At 32.9% G+C, this 25,000-nt stretch overlaps 1 protein-coding gene across 5 annotated transcripts in view; it reads left to right on the forward strand.

The window, feature by feature from the left end:
- LOC133611410 (VPS10 domain-containing receptor SorCS1-like) overlaps positions 1 to 25,000 on the forward strand; it is a 358,768-nt gene that overhangs the window by 258,021 nt on the left and 75,747 nt on the right. For all 5 annotated transcript variants that reach the window (XM_061968164.1, XM_061968155.1, XM_061968172.1 and 2 more), the window contains one exon: positions 3,249 to 3,325. In XM_061968164.1, the coding sequence (XP_061824148.1) occupies positions 3,249 to 3,325 (77 nt within the window). The remainder of the gene's footprint in view (positions 1 to 3,248; positions 3,326 to 25,000) is intronic.

Genomic DNA, 25,000 nt, shown 5'->3' on the forward strand with positions numbered 1-25,000 from the left:
TATATATATATGTCTTAATAAGGTTATCCAAAAAATAGTGCTCGATACCGTAGTAGAGCGCAATATATGTACCGTATTTTCCGCACTATTAGCCGCACCTAAAAACCACAAATTTACTCAAAAGCTGACAGTGCGGCTTATAACCCGGTGCGCTTTATATATGGATTAATATTAAGATTCATTTTCATAAAGTTTCGGTCTCGCAACTACGGTAAACAGCTGCCATCTTTTTTCCCCGTAGAAGAGGAAGTGCTTCTTCTTCTACGCAAGCAACCGCCAAGGTAAGCACCCGCCCCCATAGAACAGGAAGCGCTTCTTCTTCTACTGTAAGCAACCACCCGCCCCCGTAGAAGAAGAAGAAGCGCGCGGATATTACGTTTCATTTCTTTTGTGTGTTTACATCTGTAAAGACCACAAAATGGCTCCTACTAAGCGACAGGTTTCCGGTTCATGAAAAGACGCAATCTCTCCATCCGCACACGGACTACTATTTCACAGCAACTGCCTAAAGACTTTCAAGAAAAGCTGGCTACTTTCCGTGCATATTGTAAAAACAAGATAGCTGAAAAAAAGATCCGGCCAGAGAACATTATCAACATGGACTAGGTTCCACTGACTTTTGATATTCCTGTGAACCGCACTGTGGATACAACGGGAGCACGTACGGTGAATATTCGCACCACAGGGAATGAGAAGTCGTCCTTCACTGTGGTTCTAGTTTGCCATGCTAATGGCCAGAAACTTCCACCCATGGTGATATTCAAAAGGAAGACCTTGCCAAAAGAGACCTTTCCAGCCGGCGTCATCATAAAAGCTAACTCGAAGGGATGGATGGATGAAGAAAAGATGAGCGAGTGGTTAAGGGAAGTTTACGCGAAGAGGCCGGGTGGCTTTTTTCACGCAGCTCCGTCCATGTTGATATACGACTCCATGCGCGCCCACATCACGCTGGTTTTTAATATATTATTAAAGTTTGACTGACCTATCTGACTGTTTTTTTGACATTCCTTTAGCGCAGTTAGATGCGGCTTATAACACGGGGCGGCTTATAGGTGGACAAAGTTTTGAAATATGCCGTTCATTGAAGGCGCGGCTTATAACCCAGGGCGGCTTATGGTGCGGAAAATACGGTATGTGTGGGAGAAAAAATCACAAGACTACTTCATCTCTACAGGCCTGTTTCATGAGGGGTTCCCTCAATCATCAGGAGATTTTAATGGAAGCATTCACATACCATGGTTTATATAGGGCACAGAGTGGGTGGGTACAGGCTGGCGTAGGGGCGTGGTGATTGGCTCATGTGTTACCTAGGAGGTGTTTCCGTCTGTGACGGCATGCTGTTACAATTTCGCTGCGCTTGTTGAGGGATGACAGGTCTGGACGGTATATAATAAACAGTTTCTCTTTCAAGCATAGGTTGCATCTTTTATTACCACTATTGTAAGGTGTGCTGGATGCAAGAATTTGCCATGTTATTGAATATTCAACATTATTGTCTTTGAGGTCCCAAATGTGTTTGCTGAGTTCTGTGGTATTCCGCAGGTTTTGGTTCCTGAAAGAAGCCTTGTGATTGTTCCATCTGGTTTTAAACTCTCCCTCGGTTAATCCTACATATGTGTCGGATGTCTTAATGTCCTTGCGTGTTACCTTTGATTGGTAAACGACTGATGTTTGTAAGCACCCCCCGTTGAGAGGGCAATCAGGTTTCTTGCGGCAGTTGCAGCCTTTGTTGGTTTCGGGGTCGCTCTGTCCGGGGGCCGACGGCTCATTTGCAATTGTTTTGTTGTGGTTTGAAATAATTTGTCGTATATCGTTCATACAGCTGTAGCTCAATTTAATGTTGTTCTTGTTGAATACTTTTCTTAGGGTGTTGCCTTTGGGGAAGTGTTTGTCGATCAGAGTGAGGAATTTGTGGACAATGTTAGTTGAGACGTTTTTGCTGTTTTTGCGCTCTACCACGGTATCGAGCACTATTTTTTGGATAATCTTATTAAGACACACATATAATAGCTATAATTATATATTTCTTTTATTATATATATATATATATATGTGTCTGTGTATATATATATATATATATATATATATATATATATATATATATATATATATATATATATATATATATATATATATATATATATATATATTTTATTATATATATATATATATGTGTATGTATATATATATATATATATAATAAAATAAATATATAATTATAGCTAGAATTCACTGAAAGTCAAGTATTTCTTATATATATATATATATATACATATATATATATATATATATATATATATATATATGTATATATATATATATGAAATACTTGACTTAGTATTTCTTATATATATATATATATATATATATATATATATATATATATATATATATGTATGTGTGGGAAAAAAATCACAAGACTATTTCATCTCTACAGGCCTGTTTCATGAGGGGGGTTCCCTCAATCATCAGGAGATTTTTTTATTTTTTTATATATATATATATGTATATATTTTTATATATATATATATATATATATATATATATATATATATAAAATACTTGACTAGCTGTAAATATACTCCTCCCCTCTTAACCACGCCCCCAAACCCCCCCCCCCCCCCCTCCCCCCACACACCTCCCGAAATCGGAGGTCTCAAGGTTGGCAAGTATGATTTAAACAAATAATTATTTAGCCTAAGCCCCGTTTAAGCCACGCTAAACCAGCGTTTAAAGGCCTACTGAAACCCGCTACTACCGACCACGCAGTCTGATAGTTTATATATCAATGATGAAATCTTCAAGGGGAACATTATCACCAGACCTAAGTAAGCGTCAATATATACCTTGATGTTGCAGAAAAAAGACCATATATATTTTTTTAACCGATTTCCGAACTCTAAATGGGTAGCAGGGGTGTATAATGTAGCCCGGAAGAGTCAGGGGCTGCATGGGATTCTGGGTATTTGTTCTGTTGTGTTTATGTCGTGTTAAAGTGCAGACGTTCTCCCGAAATGTGTTTGTCATTCTTGTTTGGTTTTGGTTCAAAGTGTGGCGCATTATTAGTAAGAGTGTTAGAGTTGTTTTATATGGCCACCGTCAGTGTAACCTGTGTGGCTGTTGACCAAGTATGCCTTGTTGTCAAGTAAAAGATGCATACAACAAAAGGCTGGGCTGGCACGCTGTTTGTACAGATTGTAGAAACTGACTCCAAAAAAATAACAATACAGGTGCGCTTTTGTGTGCAGGTGTGGTCGGACCTGAGCTGAGCACCACGAATGTCAGCATCTTCATCACTTTTGACGCCGGCAACACGTGGAAAGAGGTAAATTATGGTGACTGTAAGACGTACTTAATACCTACTTTGTTCATAACGTGCAGTAATTGACTTGTTGCAGCTGTGAGTAGTGAACATGCCTTATTAGCTGTGGTTAATAGCAGTATAAAGTGCAGTATTGCAACATTTTTAAGAGAATAATGCTCAGTTTTGATTGACACGTGTTGTTAATGTGACGGTTGTTTGCAGTTGTTTTTGCTAAAATAGGCACCCAAAATATTACCACGATGGCGTGGTAAAATGTCGTTCTTCACCACTGCGGATACCATTATCATTGTCCTTGGTGGTGTAATGGTATATTGTGTCTTTCAAAGCAGAGGGTATGATTTTGATTACCAGCCAAGGTTGCGTCAGAAAGACCATCTGGTGTAAAAAAAAAATAATAAAATCAACTCAAAAGCTTCAATGTCATTTCCTCACTCTGACAACCACAGCCAAGGTTCAAAAGGAGTGGAAAAGTTACATGACATTTCAAAAGATATATAATAGTTGTAGTAATAGCTATATTTTTTTTTCTACAAAAGCCAAAAGTAGTGAAGTTGTGTAAATGGTAAATAAAAACAGAATACAATGATTTGCAAATCCTGTTCAACTTATATTGGAAAATTACAAAAATTCAATAGTCAAATCAACGTCAGAGCCCAACATTGATTAAACGTCGTCAAAAAGCATGTTGTTTCAACGTTGTATTTGTGTTGTTGAATATTGGTTGGGGAATGACCAAATTTCAACGGTCAAATCAACATCAGAACCCAACATTGATTAAACGTTGTCAAAAAGCATGTTGTTTCAACGTTGTATTTGTGTTGTAGAATATTGGTTGGGAAATGACCAAAATTCAATGGTCAAATCAACGTCAGAACCCAGCATTAAATAAAAGTTGTTTCAACGTTGTATTTGTGTTGTAGAATATTAGTTGGGAAATTACTAAATTTCAATGGTCAGATCAACGTCAGAACCCGACATTGATTAAACGTTGTCAAAAAGCATGTTGTTTCAACGTTGTATTTGTGTTGTAGAATATTAGTTGGGAAATTACTAAATTTCAATGGTCAAATCAACGTCAGAACCCAACATCAAATTAATGTTGTTTCAACGTTGTATTTGTGTTGTAAAACATTGGTTGGAAAATAACCAAAATTCAATGGTCAAAATCAACGTCAAAACCCAACTTTGATTAAACGTCGTCAAAAAGCATGTTGTTTCAACGTTGTATTTGTGTTGTAAAACATTGGTTGGGAAATGACCAAAATTCAATGGTCAAATCAACGTCAGAACCCAACATTAAATAAAAGTTGTTTCAACGTTGTATTTGTGTTGTAGAATATTAGTTGGGAAATTACTAAATTTCAATGGTCAGATCAACGTCAGAACCCGACATTGATTAAACGTCGCCAAAAAGCATGTTGTTTCAACGTTGTATTTGTGTTGTAGAATATTAGTTGGGAAATGACCAAAATTCAATGGTCAAATCAACGTCAGAACCTGACGTTGATTAAACGTTGTCAAAAAGCATGTTGTTTCAACGTTGTATTTGTGTTGTTGAATATTGGTTGGGAAATGACCAAATTTCAATGGTCAGTTCAACAACAAAACTCAACATTGATTAAACGTTGTCAAAAAGGATAATGTTTTAACATTGTATTTGTGCTGTAAATTATTAATCACAAAACGACCAAATTTCAATGGTCAAATCAACATCAGAACCCAACATTGATTAAACGTTGTCAAAAAGCATGTTGTTTCAATGTTGTATTTGTGTTGTAGAATATTGGTTGGGAAATGACCAAATTTCAATGGTCAGTTCAACAACAAAACTCAACATTGATTAAACGTTGTCAAAAAGGATAATGTTTTAACATTGTATTTGTGCTGTAAATTATTAATCACAAAACGACCAAATTTCAATGGTCAAATCAACATCAGAACCCAATATTGATTAAACGTTGTCAAAAAGCATGTTGTTTCAACGTTGTATTTGTGTTGTACAATATTGGTTGGGAAATGACCAAATTTCAACGGTCAGTTCAACGTCAAAACTCAACATTGATTAAACGTTGTCAAAAAGGATAATGTTTTAACATTGTATTTGTGCTGTACATTATTAATTACAAAACGACCAAATTTCAATGGTCAGATCAACGTCAGAACCCAACATTAAATTAATGTTGTTTCAACGTTGTATTTGTCTTGTAGAATGTTGGTTGGGAAATGACCAAATTTCGATGATCAAAATCAACGTCAAAACCCAACATTGATTAAACGTCGTCAAAAAGCATGTTGTTTCAACGTTGTATTTGTGTTGTAAAACATTGGTTGGAAAATGACCAAAATTCAATGGTAAATCACCGTCAGAACCCAGCATTAAAGTAATGTTGTTTCAACGTTGTATTTGTGTTGTAGAATATTAGTTGGGAAATGATCAAATTTCAACGGTCAGTTCAACGTCAAAACTCAACATTGATTAAACGTTGTCAAAAAGGATAATGTTTTAACATTGTATTTGTGCTGTAAATTATTAATTACAAAACGACCAAATTTCAATGGTCAAATCAACGTCAGAACCCAACATCAAATTAATGTTGTTTCAACGTTGTATTTGTGTTGTAAAACATTGGTTGGAAAATGACCAAAATTCAATGGTCAAATCAACGTCAGAACCCAGCATTAAATAAAAGTTGTTTCAACATTGTATTTGTGTTGTAGAATATTAGTTGGGAAATGACTAAATTTCAATGGTCAAATCAACGTCAGAACCCGACATTGATTAAACGTTGTCAAAAAGCATGTTGTTTCAACGTTGTATTTGTGTTGTTGAATATTGGTTGGGAAATGACCAAATTTCAACGGTCAGTTCAACAACAAAACTCAACATTGATTAAACGTTGTCAAAAAGGATAATGTTTTAACATTGTATTTGTGCTGTAAATTATTAATCACAAAACGACCACATTTCAATGGTCAAATCAACGTCAGAACCCAACATTAAATTAATGTTGTTTCAACGTTGTATTTGTCTTGTAGAATGTTGGTTGGGAAATGACCAAAATTTGATGATCAAAATCAACGTCAAAACCCAACTTTGATTAAACGTCGTTAAAAAGCATGTTGTTTCAACGTTGTATTTGTGTTGTAGAATATTAGTTGGGAAATTACTAAATTTCAATGGTCAGATCAACGTCAGAACCCGACATTGATTAAACGTCGCCAAAAAGCATGTTGTTTCAACGTTGTATTTGTGTTGTAGAATATTAGTTGGGAAATGACCAAAATTCAATGGTCAAATCAACGTCAGCACCTGACGTTGATTAAACGTTGTCAAAAAGCATGTTGTTTCAACGTTGTATTTGTGTTGTAGAATATTGGTTGGGAAATGACCAAATTTCAATGGTCAGTTCAACGTCAAAACTCAACATTGATTAAACGTTGTCAAAAAGCATGTTGTTTCAACGTTGTATTTGTGTTGTTGAATATTGGTTGGGAAATGACCAAATTTCAACGGTCAAATCAACATCAGAACCCAACATTGATTAAACGTTGTCAAAAAGCATGTTGTTTCAGCGTTGTATTTGTGTTGTAGAATATTGGTTGGGAAATGACCAAAATTCAATGGTCAGTTCAACGTCAGAACTCAACATTGATTAAATGTTGTCAAAAAGGATAATGTTTTAACATTGTATTTGTGCTGTAAATTATTAATTAGAAAACAACCAAATTTCAATGGTCAAATCAACGTCAGAACCCAACATTAAATTAATGTTGTTTCAACGTTGTATTTGTCTTGTAGAATGTTGGTTGGGAAATGACCAAAATTCGATGATCAAAATCAACGTCAAAACCCAACATTGATTAAACGTCGTCAAAAAGCATGTTGTTTCAACGTTTTATTTGTGTTGTAAAACATTGGTTGGAAAATGACCAAAATTCAATGGTCGAATCAACGTCAGAACCCAGCATTAAATAAAAGTTGTTTCAACGTTGTATTTGTGTTGTAGAATATTAGTTGGGAAATTACTAAATTTCAATGGTCAGATCAACGTCAGAACCCGACATTGATTAAACGTTGTCAAAAAGGATAATGTTTTAACATTGTATTTGTGATGTAAATTATTAATTACAAAACGACCAAATCAACGTCAGAACCCAACATTAACTTAATGTTGTTTCAACGTTGTATTTGTCTTGTAGAATGTTGGTTGGAAAATGACCAAAATTTGATAATCAAAATCAACGTCAAAACCCAACTTTGATTAAACGTCGTTAAAAAGCATGTTGTTTCAACGTTGTATTTGTGTTGTAGAATATTAGTTGGGAAATTACTAAATTTCAATGGTCAGATCAACGTCAGAACCCGACATTGATTAAACGTCGCCAAAAAGCATGTTGTTTCAACGTTGTATTTGTGTTGTAGAATATTAGTTGGGAAATGACCAAAATTCAATGGTCAAATCAACGTCAGAACCTGACGTTGATTAAACGTTGTCAAAAAGCATGTTGTTTCAACGTTGTATTTGTGTTGTAGAATATTGGTTGGGAAATGACCAAATTTCAATGGTCAGTTCAACGTCAAAACTCAACATTGATTAAACGTTGTCAAAAAGCATGTTGTTTCAACGTTGTATTTGTGTTGTTGAATATTGGTTGGGAAATGACCAAATTTCAACGGTCAAATCAACATCAGAACCCAACATTGATTAAACGTTGTCAAAAAGCATGTTGTTTCAACATTGTATTTGTGTTGTACAATATTGGTTGGGAAATGACCAAATTTCAATGGTCAGTTCAACGTCAAAACTCAACATTGATTAAACGTTGTCAAAAAGCATGTTGTTTCAACGTTGTATTTGTGTTGTTGAATATTGGTTGGGAAATGACCAAATTTCAACGGTCAAATCAACATCAGAACCCAACATTGATTAAACGTTGTCAAAAAGCATGTTGTTTTAACGTTGTATTTGTGTTGTAGAATATTGGTTGGGAAATGACCAAATTTCAATGGTCAGTTCAACGTCAGAACTCAACATTGATTAAACGTTGTCAAAAAGGATAATGTTTTAACATTGTATTTGTGCTGTAAATTATTAATTAGAAAACGACCAAATTTCAATGGTCTAATCAACGTCACAACCTGACATTGAATAAACGTTGTCAAAAAGCATGTTGTTTCAACGTTGTAGAATATTGGTTGGAAAATTACCAAATTTCAATGGTCAAGTCAACGTCACAACTCAACATTGATTAAACGTTGTCAAAAAGGATAATGTTTCTACGTTGTATTTGTGCTGTAAATTATTAATTACCGGTAGAAACAACCAAATTTCAATGGTCAAATCAACAACAGAACCTGACATTGACTAAACGTTGTTAAAAAGCATGTTGTTTCAACGTTGTATTTGTGTTGTAGAATATTGGTTGGAAAATGACCACATTTGAATGTCAAATCAACTCAACATTGATTAAATGTTGTCAAAAAGCATGTTGTTTCAACGTTGTATTTGACTTGAAGAATATTGGTTGGGAAATGACCAAATTTCAACGGTCAGTTCAACGTCAAAACTCAACATTGATTAAACGTTGTCAAAAAGGATAATGTTTTAACATTGTATTTATGCTGTACATTATTAATTACAAAACGACCAAATTTCAATGGTCAGATCAACGTCAGAACCCAACATTAAATTAATGTTGTTTCAACGTTGTATTTGTCTTGTAGAATGTTGGTTGGGAAATGACCAAATTTCGATGATCAAAATCAACGTCAAAACCCAACATTGATTAAACGTCGTCAAAAAGCATGTTGTTTCAACGTTGTATTTGTGTTGTAAAACATTGGTTGGAAAATGACCAAAATTCAATGGTAAATCACCGTCAGAACCCAGCATTAAAGTAATGTTGTTTCAACGTTGTATTTGTGTTGTAGAATATTAGTTGGGAAATTACTAAATTTCAATGGTCAGATCAACGTCAGAACTCAACATTGATTAAACGTTGTCAAAAAGGATAATGTTTCAACATTGTATTTGTGCTGTAAAGTATTAATTAAAAAACAACCAAATTTCAATGGTCAAATCAACAACAGAACCTGACATTGATTAAACATTGTTAAAAAGCATGTTGTTTAAACGTTGTATTTGTGTTGTAGAATATTAGTTGGAAAATGACCACATTTGAATGTCAAATCAACGCAATATTGATTAAATGTTGTCAAAAAGCATGTTGTTTCAACGTTGTATTTGTCTTGAAGAATATTGGTTGGGAAATGACCAAATTTCAACGGTCAGTTCAACGTCAAAACTCAACATTGATTAAACGTTGTCAAAAATGATAATGTTTTAACATTGTATTTATGCTGTACATTATTAATTACAAAACGACCAAATTTCAATGGTCAGATCAACGTCAGAACCCAACATTAAATTAATGTTGTTTCAACGTTGTATTTGTCTTGTAGAATATTAGTTGGGAAAATACCAAATTTCAATGGTCAGATCAACGTCAGAACTCAACATTGATTAAACGTTGTCAAAAAGGTAACATTGTATTCGTGCTGTAAAGTATTAATTAAAAAACAACCAAATTTCAATGGTCAGGTCAACGTCAGAAACCAACATTGATTAAACGTTGTCAAAAAGCATGTTGTTTCAACGTTGTATTTGTGTTGTAGAATATTGGTTGGGAAATGACCAAATTTCAACGGTCAGTTCAACAACAAAACTCAACATTGATTAAACGTTGTCAAAAAGGATAATGTTTTAACATTGTATTTGTGCTGTAAATTATTAATCACAAAACGACCAAATTTCAATGGTCAAATCAACGTCAGAACCCAACATTAAATTAATGTTGTTTCAACGTTGTATTTGTCTTGTAGAATGTTGGTTGGGAAATGACCAAAATTTGATGATCAAAATCAACGTCAAAACCCAACTTTGATTAAACGTCGTTAAAAAGCATGTTGTTTCAACGTTGTATTTGTGTTGTAGAATATTAGTTGGGAAATTACTAAATTTCAATGGTCAGATCAACGTCAGAACCCGACATTGATTAAACGTCGCCAAAAAGCATGTTGTTTCAACGTTGTATTTGTGTTGTAGAATATTGGTTGGGAAATGACCAAATTTCAATGGTCAGTTCAACGTCAAAACTCAACATTGATTAAACGTTGTCAAAAAGCATGTTGTTTCAACGTTGTATTTGTGTTGTTGAATATTGGTTGGGAAATGACCAAATTTCAACGGTCAAATCAACATCAGAACCCAACATTGATTAAACGTTGTCAAAAAGCATGTTGTTTCAACGTTGTATTTGTGTTGTTGAATATTGGTTGGGAAATGACCAAATTTCAACGGTCAAATCAACATCAGAACCCAACATTGATTAAACGTTGTCAAAAAGCATGTTGTTTTAACGTTGTATTTGTGTTGTAGAATATTGGTTGAGAAATGACCAAATTTCAATGGTCAGTTCAACGTCAGAACTCAACATTGATTAAACGTTGTCAAAAAGGATAATGTTTTAACATTGTATTTGTGCTGTAAATTATTAATTAGAAAACGACCAAATTTCAATGGTCTAATCAACGTCACAACCTGACATTGAATAAACGTTGTCAAAAAGCATGTTGTTTCAACGTTGTAGAATATTGGTTGGAAAATTACCAAATTTCAATGGTCAAGTCAACGTCAGAACTCAACATTGATTAAACGTTGTCAAAAAGGATAATGTTTCTACGTTGTATTTGTGCTGTAAATTATTAATTACCGATAGAAACAACCAAATTTCAATGGTCAAATCAACAACAGAACCTGACATTGACTAAACGTTGTTAAAAAGCATGTTGTTTCAATGTTGTATTTGTGTTGTAGAATATTGGTTGGAAAATGACCACATTTGAATGTCAAATCAACTCAACATTGATTAAATGTTGTCAAAAAGCATGTTGTTTCAACGTTGTATTTGTGTTGTAGAATATTGGTTGGAAAATGACCACATTTGAATGTCAAATCAACTCAACATTGATTAAATGTTGTCAAAAAGCATGTTGTTTCAACGTTGTATTTGTCTTGAAGAATATTGGTTGGGAAATGACCAAATTTCAATGGTCAGTTCAACGTCAAAACTCAACATTGATTAAACGTTGTCAAAAAGGATAATGTTTTAACATTGTATTTATGCTGTACATTATTAATTACAAAACGACCAAATTTCAATGGTCAGATCAACGTCAGAACCCAACATTAAATTAATGTTGTTTCAACGTTGTATTTGTCTTGTAGAATGTTGGTTGGGAAATGACCAAAATTTGATGATCAAAATCAACGTCAAAACCCAACTTTGATTAAACGTCGTTAAAAAGCATGTTGTTTCAACGTTGTATTAGTGTTGTAGAATATTAGTTGGGAAATTACTAAATTTCAATGGTCAGATCAACGTCAGAACCCGACATTGATTAAACGTCGCCAAAAAGCATGTTGTTTCAACGTTGTATTTGTGTTGTAGAATATTAGTTGGGAAATGACCAAAATTCAATGGTCAAATCAACGTCAGAACCTGACGTTGATTAAACGTTGTCAAAAAGCATGTTGTTTCAACGTTGTATTTGTGTTGTAGAATATTGGTTGGGAAATGACCAAATTTCAATGGTCAGTTCAACGTCAAAACTCAACATTGATTAAACGTTGTCAAAAAGCATGTTGTTTCAACGTTGTATTTGTTTTGTTGAATATTGGTTGGGAAATGACCAAATTTCAACGGTCAAATCAACATCAGAACCCAACATTGATTAAACGTTGTCAAAAAGCATGTTGTTTCAACGTTGTATTTGTGTTGTTGAATATTGGTTGGGAAATGACCAAATTTCAACGGTCAGTTCAACAACAAAACTCAACATTGATTAAACGTTGTCAAAAAGGATAATGTTTTAACATTGTATTTGTGCTGTAAATTATTAATCACAAAACGACCAAATTTCAATGGTCAAATCAACGTCAGAACCCAACATTAAATTAATGTTGTTTCAACGTTGTATTTGTCTTGTAGAATGTTGGTTGGGAAATGACCAAAATTCGATGATCAAAATCAACGTCAAAACCCAACTTTGATTAAACGTCGTTAAAAAGCATGTTGTTTCAACGTTGTATTTGTGTTGTAAAACATTGGTTGGAAAATGACCAACATTCAATGGTCAAATCAACGTCAGAACCTGACGTTGATTAAACATCGCCAAAAAGCATGTTGTTTCAACGTTGTATTTGTGTTGTAGAATATTAGTTGGGAAATTACTAAATTTCAATGGTCAGATCAACGTCAGAACTCAACATTGATTAAACGTTGTCAAAAATGATGATGTTTCAACATTGTATTTGTGCTGTAAAGTATTAATTAAAAAACAACCACATTTCAATGGTCGGATCAACGTCAGAACCCAACATTGATTAAAGGTTGTTAAAAAGCATGTTGTTTCAACGTTGTATTTGTGTTGTAGAATATTGGTTGGGAAATGACCAAATTTCAATGGTCAAATCAACGTCAGAACTCAACATTGATTAAACGTTGTCAAAAAGGATAATGTTTCTACGTTGTATTTGTGTTGTAGAATATTAATTAGAAAACGACCAAATTTCATTGGTCAAATCAACGTCAGAACCCGGCATTAAATTAATGTTGTTTCAACGTTGTATTCGTCTTGTAGAATGTTGGTTGGAAAAATGACCAAAATTCAATGGTCAAATCAACGTCAGAACCCAGCATTAAATAAAAGTTGTTTCAACGTTGTATTTGTGTTGTAGAATATTAGTTGGGAAATTACTAAATTTCAATGGTCAGATCAACGTCAAAACCCAACATTGATTAAACGTCGTCAAAAAGCATGTTGTTTCAACGTTGTATTTGTGTTGTAGAATATTGGTTGGGAAATGACCAAATTTCAATGGTCAAATCAACGTCAGAACTCAACATTGATTAAACGTTGTCAAAAAGGATAATGTTTCTACGTTGTATTTGTGCTGTAAATTATTAATTAGAAAATGACCAAATTTCAATGGTCAAATCAACGTCAGAACCCAACATTAAATTAATGTTGTTTCAACGTTGTATTTGTCTTGTAGAATGTTGGTTGGAAAAATTACCAAAATTCAATGGTCAAATCAACGTCAGAACCCAGCATTAAATAAAAGTTGTTTCAACGTTGTATTTGTTTTGTATAATATTAGTTGGGAAATTACTAAATTTCAATGGTCAGATCAACGTCAGAACTCAACATTGATTAAATGTTGTCAAAAAGGATAATGTTTCAACGTTGTATTTGTGCTGTAAAGTATTAATTAAAAAACAACCAAATTTCAATGGTCAGATCAAGGTCAGAACCCGACATTGATTAAACGTTGTTAAAAAGCATGTTGTTTCAACGTTGTATTTGTGTTGTAGAATATTGGTTGGGAAATGACCACATTTCAATGTCAAATCAACGCAACATTGATTAAATGTTGTCAAAAAGCATGTTGTTTCAACGTTGTATTTGACTTGAAGAATATTGGTTGGGAAATGACCAAATGTCAGTTCAACGTCAAAACTCAACATTGATTAAACGTTGTCAAAAAGGATAATGTTTTAACATTGTATTTATGCTGTACATTATTAATTACAAAACGACCAAATTTCAATGGTCAAATCAACGTGAGAACCCAACATTAAATTAATGTTGTTTCAACGTTGTATTTGTCTTGTAGAATGTTGGTTGGGAAATGACCAAAATTCGATAAACAAAATCAACGTCAAAACCCAACTTTGATTAAACGTCGTCAAAAAGCATGTTGTTTCAATGTTGTATTTGTGTTGTAAAACATTGGTTGGGAAATGACCAAAATTCAATGGTCAAATCAACGTCAGAACCTGACGTTGATTAAACATCGCCAAAAAGCATGTTGTTTCAACGTTGTATTTGTGTTGTAGAATATTAGTTGGGAAATTATTAAATTTCAATGGTCAGATCAACGTCAGAACTCAACATTGATTAAACGTTGTCAAAAAGCATGTTGTTTCAACGTTGTATTTGTGTTGTAGAATATTAGTTGGGAAATTACTAAATTTCAATGGTCAGATCAACGTCAGAACTCAACATTGATTAAACGTTGTCAAAAATGATGATGTTTCAACATTGTATTTGTGCTGTAAAGTATTAATTAAAAAACAACCACATTTCAATGGTCGGATCAACGTCAGAACCCGACATTGATTAAACGTTGTTAAAAAGCATGTTGTTTCAACGTTGTATTTGTGTTGTAGAATAATGGTTGGAAAATGACCAAATTTCAATGTCAAATCAACGTCAGAACTCAACATTGATTAAACGTTGTCAAAAAGGATAATGTTTCTACGTTGTATTTGTGCTGTAAATTATTAATTAGAAACAACCAAATTTCAATGGTCAAATCAACAACAGAACCTGACATTGACTAAACGTTGTCAAAAAGCATGTTGTTTCAACGTTGTATTTGTGTTGTAGAATATTGGTTTGGAAATGACCACATTTGAATGTCAAATCAACTCAACATTGATTAAATGTTGTCAAAAAGCATGTTGTTTCAACGTTGTATTTGACTTGAAGAATATTGGTTGGGAAATGACCAAATTTCAACGGTCAGTTCAACGTCAAAACTCAACATTGATTAAACGTTGTCAAAAAGGATAATGTTTTAACATTGTATTTATGCTGTACATTATTAATTACAAAACGACCAAATTTCAATGGTCAGATCAACGTCAGAACCCAACATTAAATTAATGTTGTTTCAACGTTGTATTTGTCTTGTAGAATGTTGGTTGGGAAATGACCAAAATTTGATGATCAAAATCAACGTCAAAACCCAACTTTGATTAAACGTCGTTAAAAAGCATGTTGTTTCAACATTGTATTTGTGTTGTAAAACATTGGTTGGAAAATGACCAAAATTCAATGGTCAAATCAACGTAAGAACTCAACATTGATTAAATGTTGTCAAAAAGGATAATGTTGCTACGTTGTATTTGTGCTGTAAATTATTAATTACAAAACGACCAAATTTCAATGGTCAGATCAACGTGAGAACCCAACATTAAATTAATGTTGTTTCAACGTTGTATTTGTCTTGTAGAATGTTGGTTGGGAAATGACCAAAATTCGATAAACAAAATCAACGTCAAAACCCAACTTTGATTAAACGTCGTCAAAAAGCATGTTGTTTCAATGTTGTATTTGTGTTGTAAAACATTGGTTGGGAAATGACCAAAATTCAATGGTCAAATCAACGTCAGAACCTGACGTTGATTAAACATCGCCAAAAAGCATGTTGTTTCAACGTTGTATTTGTGTTGTAGAATATTAGTTGGGAAATTACTAAATTTCAATGGTCAGATCAACGTCAGAACTCAACATTGATTAAACGTTGTCAAAAATGATGATGTTTCAACATTGTATTTGTGCTGTAAAGTATTAATTAAAAAACAACCACATTTCAATGGTCGGATCAACGTCAGAACCCGACATTGATTAAACGTTGTTAAAAAGCATGTTGTTTCAACGTTGTATTTGTGTTGTAGAATATTGGTTGGGAAATTACTAAATTTCAATGGTCAAATCAACGTCAGAACTCAACATTGATTAAACGTTGTCAAAAAGGATAATGTTTCTACGTTGTATTTGTGCTGTAAATTATTAATTAGAAACAACCAAATTTCAATGGTCAAATCAACAACAGAACCTGACATTGATTAAACGTTGTTAAAAAGCATGTTGTTTCAACGTTGTATTTGTGTTGTAGAATATTGGTTGGAAAATGACCACATTTCAATGTCAAATCAACCCAACATTGATTAAATGTTGTCAAAAAACATGTTGTTTCAACGTTGTATTCGTCTTGAAAAATAATGGTTGGGAAATGACCAAATTTCAATGGTCAGTTCAACGTCAAAACTCAACATTGATTAAATGTTGTCAAAAAGGATAATGTTTTAACATTGTATTTATGCTGTACATTATTAATTACAAAACGACCAAATTTCAATGGTCAGATCAACGTCAGAACCCAACATTAAATTAATGTTGTTTCAACGTTGTATTTGTCTTGTAGAATGTTGGTTGGGAAATGACCAAAATTCGATGATCAAAATCAACGTCAAAACCCAACTTTGATTAAGCGTTGTTAAAAAGCATGTTGTTTCAACGTTGTATTTGTGTTGTAAAACATTGGTTGGAAAATGACCAACATTCAATGGTCAAATCAACGTCAGAACCTGACGTTGATTAAACATCGCCAAAAAGCATGTTGTTTCAACGTTGTATTTGTGTTGTAGAATATTAGTTGGGAAATTACTAAATTTCAATGGTCAGATCAACGTCAGAACTCAACATTGATTAAACGTTGTCAAAAATGATGATGTTTCAACATTGTATTTGTGCTGTAAAGTATTAATTAAAAAACAACCACATTTCAATGGTCGGATCAACGTCAGAACCCAACATTGATTAAAGGTTGTTAAAAAGCATGTTGTTTCAACGTTGTATTTGTGTTGTAGAATATTGGTTGGGAAATGACCAAATTTCAATGGTCAAATCAACGTCAGAACTCAACATTGATTAAACGTTGTCAAAAAGGATAATGTTTCTACGTTGTATTTGTGCTGTAAATTATTAATTAGAAAACGACCACATTTCAATGGTCAAATCAACGTCAGAACCCAACATTAAATTAATGTTGTTTCAACGTTGTATTTGTCTTGTAGAATGTTGGTTGGAAAAAATTACCAAAATGCAATGGTCAAATCAACGTCAGAACCCAGCATTAAATAAAAGTTGTTTCAACGTTGTATTTGTGTTGTAGAATATTAGTTGGGAAATTACTAAATTTCAATGGTCAGATCAACGTCAAAACCCAACATTGATTAAACGTCGTCAAAAAGCATGTTGTTTCAACGTTGTATTTGTGTTGTAGAATATTGGTTGGGAAATGACCAAATTTCAATGGTCAAATCAACGTCAGAACTCAACATTGATTAAACGTTGTCAAAAAGGATAATGTTTCTACGTTGTATTTGTGCTGTAAATTATTAATTAGAAAAAGACCACATTTCAATGGTCAAATCAACGTCAGAACCCAACATTAAATTAATGTTGTTTCAACGTTGTATTTGTCTTGTAGAATGTTGGTTGGAAAAATTACCAAAATTCAATGGTCAAATCAACGTCAGAACCCAGCATTAAATAAAAGTTGTTTCAACGTTGTATTTGTTTTGTAGAATATTGGTTGGGAAATTACTAAATTTCAATGGTCAGATCAACGTCAGAACTCAACATTGATTAAATGTTGTCAAAAAGGATAATGTTTCAACGTTGTATTTGTGCTGTAAAGTATTAATTAAAAAACAACCAAATTTCAATGGTCAGATCAAGGTCAGAACCCGACATTGATTAAACGTTGTTAAAAAGCATGTTGTTTCAACGTTGTATTTGTGTTGTAGAATATTGGTTGGGAAATGACCACATTTCAATGTCAAATCAACGCAACATTGATTAAATGTTGTCAAAAAGCATGTTGTTTCAACGTTGTATTTGACTTGAAGAATATTGGTTGGGAAATGACCAAATTTCAACGGTCAGTTCAACGTCAAAACTCAACATTGATTAAACGTTGTCAAAAAGGATAATGTTTTAACATTGTATTTGTGCTGTACATTATTAATTACAAAACGACCAAATTTCAATGGTCAGATCAACGTCAGAACCCAACATTAAATTAATGTTGTTTCAACGTTGTATTTGTCTTGTAGAATGTTGGTTGGGAAATGACCAAAATTTGATGATCAAAATCAACGTCAAAACCCAACTTTGATTAAACGTCGTTAAAAAGCATGTTGTTTCAACGTTGTATTTGTGTTGTAAAACATTGGTTGGAAAATGACCAAAATTCAATGGTCAAATCAACGTAAGAACTCAACATTGATTAAATGTTGTCAAAAAGGATAATGTTGCTACGTTGTATTTGTGCTGTAAATTATTAATTACAAAACGACCAAATTTCAATGGTCAAATCAACGTGAGAACCCAACATTAAATTAATGTTGTTTCAACGTTGTATTTGTCTTGTAGAATGTTGGTTGGGAAATGACCAAAATTCGATAAACAAAATCAACGTCAAAACCCAACTTTGATTAAACGTCGTCAAAAAGCATGTTGTTTCAATGTTGTATTTGTGTTGTAAAACATTGGTTGGGAAATGACCAAAATTCAATGGTCAAATCAACGTCAGAACCTGACGTTGATTAAACATCGCCAAAAAGCATGTTGTTTCAACGTTGTATTTGTGTTGTAGAATATTAGTTGGGAAATTACTAAATTTCAATGGTCAGATCAACGTCAGAACTCAACATTGATTAAACGTTGTCAAAAATGATGATGTTTCAACATTGTATTTGTGCTGTAAAGTATTAATTAAAAAACAACCACATTTCAATGGTCGGATCAACGTCAGAACCCGACATTGATTAAACGTTGTTAAAAAGCATGTTGTTTCAACGTTGTATTTGTGTTGTAGAATATTGGTTGGAAAATGACCACATTTCAATGTCAAATCAACGCAACATTGATTAAATGTTGTCAAAAAGCATGTTGTTTCAACGTTGTATTTGTCTTGAAGAATAATGGTTGGGAAATGACCAAATTTCAATGGTCAGTTCAACGTCAAAACTCAACATTGATTAAATGTTGTCAAAAAGGATAATGTTTTAACATTGTATTTGTGCTGTAAATTATTAATTACAAAATGACCAAAATTCAATGGTCGAATCAACGTCCGAACCCAACATTAAATTAATGTTGTTTCAACGTTGTATTTGTCTTGTAGAATGTTGGTTGGGAAATGACCAAAATTCGATGATCAAAATCAACGTCAAAACCCAACTTTGATTAAACGTCGTCAAAAAGCATGTTGTTTCAACGTTGTATTTGTGGTGTAAAACATTGGTTGGAAAATGACCAAAATTCAATGGTCAAATCAACGTCAGAACCCAGCATTAAATAAAAGTTGTTTCAACGTTGTATTTGTGTTGTAGAATATTATTTGGGAAATTACTAAATTTCAATGGTCAGATCAACGTCAAAACCTGACATTGATTAAACGTTGTCAAAAAGCATGTTGTTTCAACGTTGTATTTGTGTTGTAAAACATTGGTTGGAAAATGACCAAAATTCAATGGTCAAATCAACGTCAGAACGCAGCATTAAATAAAAGTTGTTTCAACGTTGTATTTGTGTTGTAGAATATTAATTGCAAAATTACTAAATTTCAATGGTCAGATCAACGTCAGAACTCAACATTGATTAAACGTTGTCAAAAAGGATAATGTTTCAACATTGTATTTGTGCTGTAAAGTATTAATTAAAAAACAACCAAATTTCAATGGTCAGATCAACGTCAGAACCCAACATTAAATTAATGTTGTTTCAACGTTGTATTTGTCTTGTAGAATGTTGGTTGGGAAATGACCAAAATTCGATAAACAAAATCAACGTCAAAACCCAACTTTGATTAAACGTCGTCAAAAAGCATGTTGTTTCAATGTTGTATTTGTGTTGTAAAACATTGGTTGGGAAATGACCAAAATTCAATGGTCAAATCAACGTCAGAACCTGACGTTGATTAAACATCGCCAAAAAGCATGTTGTTTCAACGTTGTATTTGTGTTGTAGAATATTAGTTGGGAAATTACTAAATTTCAATGGTCAGATCAACGTCAGAACTCAACATTGATTAAACGTTGTCAAAAATGATGATGTTTCAACATTGTATTTGTGCTGTAAAGTATTAATTAAAAAACAACCACATTTCAATGGTCGGATCAACGTCAGAACCCGACATTGATTAAACGTTGTTAAAAAGCATGTTGTTTCAACGTTGTATTTGTGTTGTAGAATATTGGTTGGAAAATGACCACATTTCAATGTCAAATCAACGCAACATTGATTAAATGTTGTCAAAAAGCATGTTGTTTCAACGTTGTATTTGTCTTGAAGAATAATGGTTGGGAAATGACCAAATTTCAATGGTCAGTTCAACGTCAAAACTCAACATTGATTAAATGTTGTCAAAAAGGATAATGTTTTAACATTGTATTTGTGCTGTAAATTATTAATTACAAAATGACCAAAATTCAATGGTCGAATCAACGTCCGAACCCAACATTAAATTAATGTTGTTTCAACGTTGTATTTGTCTTGTAGAATGTTGGTTGGGAAATGACCAAAATTCGATGATCAAAATCAACGTCAAAACCCAACTTTGATTAAACGTCGTCAAAAAGCATGTTGTTTCAACGTTGTATTTGTGGTGTAAAACATTGGTTGGAAAATGACCAAAATTCAATGGTCAAATCAACGTCAGAACCCAGCATTAAATAAAAGTTGTTTCAACGTTGTATTTGTGTTGTAGAATATTATTTGGGAAATTACTAAATTTCAATGGTCAAATCAACGTCAGAACCCAACATTGCTTAAACGTTGTCAAAAAGCATGTTGTTTCAACGTTGTATTTGTGTTGTAGAATATTGGTTGGGAAATGACCAAAATTCAATGGTCAAATCAATGTCAGAACTCAACATTGATTAAACGTTGTCAAAAAGGATAATGTTTTAACATTGTATTTGTGCTGTAAATTATTAATTACAAAACGACCAAATTTCAATGGTCAAATCAACGTCAGAACCCAACATTAATTTAATGTTGTTTCAACGTTGTATTCGTCTTGTAGAATGTTGGTTGGGAAATGACCAAATTTCGATGATCAAAATCAACGTCAAAACCCAACTTTGATTAAACATCGTCAAAAAGCATGTTGTTTCAACGTTGTATTTGTGTTGTAAAACATTGGTTGGAAAATGACCAAAATTCAATGGTCGAATCAACGTAAGAACCCAGTATTAAATAAAAGTTGCTTCAACGTTGTATATGTGTTGTAGAATATTGGTTGGGAAATGACCAAATTTCAATGGTCAGTTCAACGTCAGAACTCAACATTGATTAAACGTTGTCAAAAAGGATAGTGTTTTAACATTGTATTTGTGCTGTAAATTATTAATTAGAAAACGACCAAATTTCAATGGTCAAATCAATGTCAGAACCCAACATTAAATGAATGTTGTTTCAACGTTGTATTTGTGTTGTAGAATATTAGTTGGGAAATTACTAAATTTCAATGGTCAGATCAACGTCAGAACCTGACATTGATTAAACGTTGTTAAAAAGCATGTTGTTTCAACATTGTATTTGTGTTGTAGAATATTGGTTGGGAAATGACCAAATTTCAATGGTCAGTTCAACGTCAAAACTCAACATTGATTAAACGTTGTCAAAAAGGATAATGTTTTAACATTGTATTTGTGCTGTAAATTATTAATTACAAAACGACCAAATTTCAATGGTCAAATCAACGTCAGAACCCAACATTAAATTAATGTTGTTTCAACGTTGTATTTGTCTTGTAGAATGTTGGTTGGGAAATGACCAAAATTCAATGGTCAAAATCAACGTCAAAACCCAACATTGATTAAACGTCGTCAAAAAGCATGTTGTTTCAACGTTGTATTTGTGTTGTAAAACATTGGTTGGAAAATGACCAAAATTCAATGGTCAAATCAACGTAAGAACTCAACATTGATTAAATGTTGTCAAAAAGGATAATGTTGCTACGTTGTATTTGTGCTGTAAATTATTAATTACAAAACGACCAAATTTCAATGGTCAAATCAACGTGAGAACCCAACATTAAATTAATGTTGTTTCAACGTTGTATTTGTCTTGTAGAATGTTGGTTGGGAAATGACCAAAATTCGATAAACAAAATCAACGTCAAAACCCAACTTTGATTAAACGTCGTCAAAAAGCATGTTATTTCAACGTTGTATTTGTGTTGTAAAACATTGGTTGGAAAATGACCAAAATTCAATGGTCAAATCAACGTCAGAACCCAGCATTAAATACAAGTTGTTTCAACGTTGTATTTGTGTTGTAGAATATTAGTTGGGAAATTACTAAATTTCAATGGTCAGCTCAACGTCAGAACCCGACATTGATTAAACGTCGTCAAAAAGCATGTTGTTTCAACGTTGTATTTGTGTTGTAAAATATTGGTTGGAAAATGACCAAAATTCAATGGTAAATCACCGTCAGAACCCAGCATTAAAGTAATGTTGTTTCAACGTTGTATTTGTGTTGTAGAATATTAGTTGGGAAATTACTAAATTTCAATGGTCAAATCAACGTCAGAACTCAACATTGATTAAACATCAAAAAGCATGTTGTTTCAACGTTATGTTTGAGTTGTAGAAAATTGGTTGGGAAATGACGAAATTTCAATGGTCAAATCAACGTCAGAACCCAACATCAAATTAATGTTGTTTCAACGTTGTATTTGTGTTGTAAAACATTGGTTGGAAAATAACCAAAATTCAATGGTCAAATCAACGTCAGAACCCAACATCAAATTAATGTTGTTTCAACGTTGTATTTGTGTTGTAAAACATTGGTTGGAAAATAACCAAAATTCAATGGTCAAATCAACGTCAGAACCCAGCATTAAATAAAAGTTGTTTCAACGTTGTATTTGTGTTGTAGAATATTAGTTGGGAAATTACTAAATTCAGATCAACGTCAGAACTCAACATTGATTAAACGTTGTCAACAAGGTAACATTGTATTTGTGCTGTAAAGTATTAATTAAAAACAACCAAATTTCAATGGTCAGATCAACGTCAGAAACCAACATTGATTAAACATTGTTAAAAAAGCATGTTGTTTTAATGTTGTATTTGTGTTGTAGAATATTGGTTGGGAAATGACCAAATTTCAATGGTCAGTTCAACGTCAGAACTCAACATTGATTAAACGTTGTCAAAAAGGATAACGTTTTAACATTGTATTTGTGCTGTAAATTATTAATTAGAAAACGACCAAATTTCAATGGTCTAATCAACGTCACAACCTGACATTGAATAAACGTTGTCAAAAAGCATGTTGTTTCAACGTTGTAGAATATTGGTTGGAAAATTACCAAATTTCAATGGTCAAGTCAACGTCAGAACTCAACATTGATTAAACGTTGTCAAAAAGGATAATGTTTCAACGTTGTATTTGTGCTGTAAATTATTAATTAGAAAACGACCAAAATTCAATGGTCAAATCAACAACAGAACCTGGCATTGATTAAAGGTTGTTAAAAAGCATGTTGTTTCAACGTTGTATTTGTGTTGTAGAATATTGGTTGGGAAATGACCAAATTTCAATGTCAAATCAACGCAACATTGATTAAATGTTGTCAAAAAACATGTTGTTTCAACGTTGTATTTGTCTTGATATTGGTTGGGAAATGACCAAATTTCAATGTCAAATCAACGCAACATTGATTAAATGTTGTCAAAAAACATGTTGTTTCAACGTTGTATTTGTCTTGATATTGGTTGGGAAATGACCAAATTTCAATGTCAAATCAACGCAACATTGATTAAATGTTGTCAAAAAACATGTTGTTTCAACGTTGTATTTGTGTTGTAGAATATTGGTTGGGAAATGACCACATTTCAATGTCAAATCAACGCAACATTGATTAAGTGTTGTCAAAAAACATGTTGTTTCAACGTTGTATTTGTGTTGTAGAATATTGGTTGGAAAATGACCAAATTTCAATGGTCAAATCAACATCACAACCTGACATTGATTAAACGTTGTCAAAAAGCATGTTGTTTTAACGTTGTATTTGTGTTGTAGAATATTGGTTTGGAAATGACCACATTTGAATGTCAAATCAACGCAACATTGATTAAATGTTGTCAAAAAGCATGTTGTTTCAACGTTGTATTTGTCTTGATATTGGTTGGGAAATGACCAAATTTCAATGTCAAATCAACGCAACATTGATTAAATGTTGTCAAAAAACATGTTGTTTCAACGTTGTATTTGTCTTGATATTGGTTGCGAAATGACCAAATTTCAATGTCAAATCAACGCAACATTGATTAAATGTTGTCAAAAAACATGTTGTTTCAACGTTGTATTTGTCTTGATATTGGTTGGGAAATGACCAAATTTCAATGTCAAATCAACGCAACATTGATTAAATGTTGTCAAAAAACATGTTGTTTCAACGTTGTATTTGTCTTGATATTGGTTGGGAAATGACCAAATTTCAATGTCAAATCAACGCAACATTGATTAAATGTTGTCAAAAAACATGTTGTTTCAACGTTGTATTTGTCTTGATATTGGTTGGGAAATGACCAAATTTCAATGTCAAATCAACGCAACATTGATTAAATGTTGTCAAAAAACATGTTGTTTCAACGTTGTATTTGTCTTGAAGAATATTGGTTGGGAATTGACCAAATTTCAACCAAATTTCAATGGTCAGTTCAGTTAGCCATTCCATGCTTGATAATCCTTCATTTAGGGAAAAAACTGCAGTAGTCGTCCAACTAAACCACTGCACATTGTTGTGTGACCACTAGAGATGCGCGGTTTGCGGGCACAACCGCGGAGTCCGCGGATTATCCGCGGATCGGGCGGATGAAATTTAAAAAAAATAAGATTTTATCCGCGCGCGGGTCGGGTCGGGCGGATTAATTAGATTTTTTTTTTTTTTTTTT

The sequence above is a fragment of the Nerophis lumbriciformis genome, linkage group LG02 (genome assembly GCF_033978685.3).
Source record: "Nerophis lumbriciformis linkage group LG02, RoL_Nlum_v2.1, whole genome shotgun sequence".
NCBI lineage: Eukaryota > Metazoa > Chordata > Actinopteri > Syngnathiformes > Syngnathidae > Nerophis > Nerophis lumbriciformis.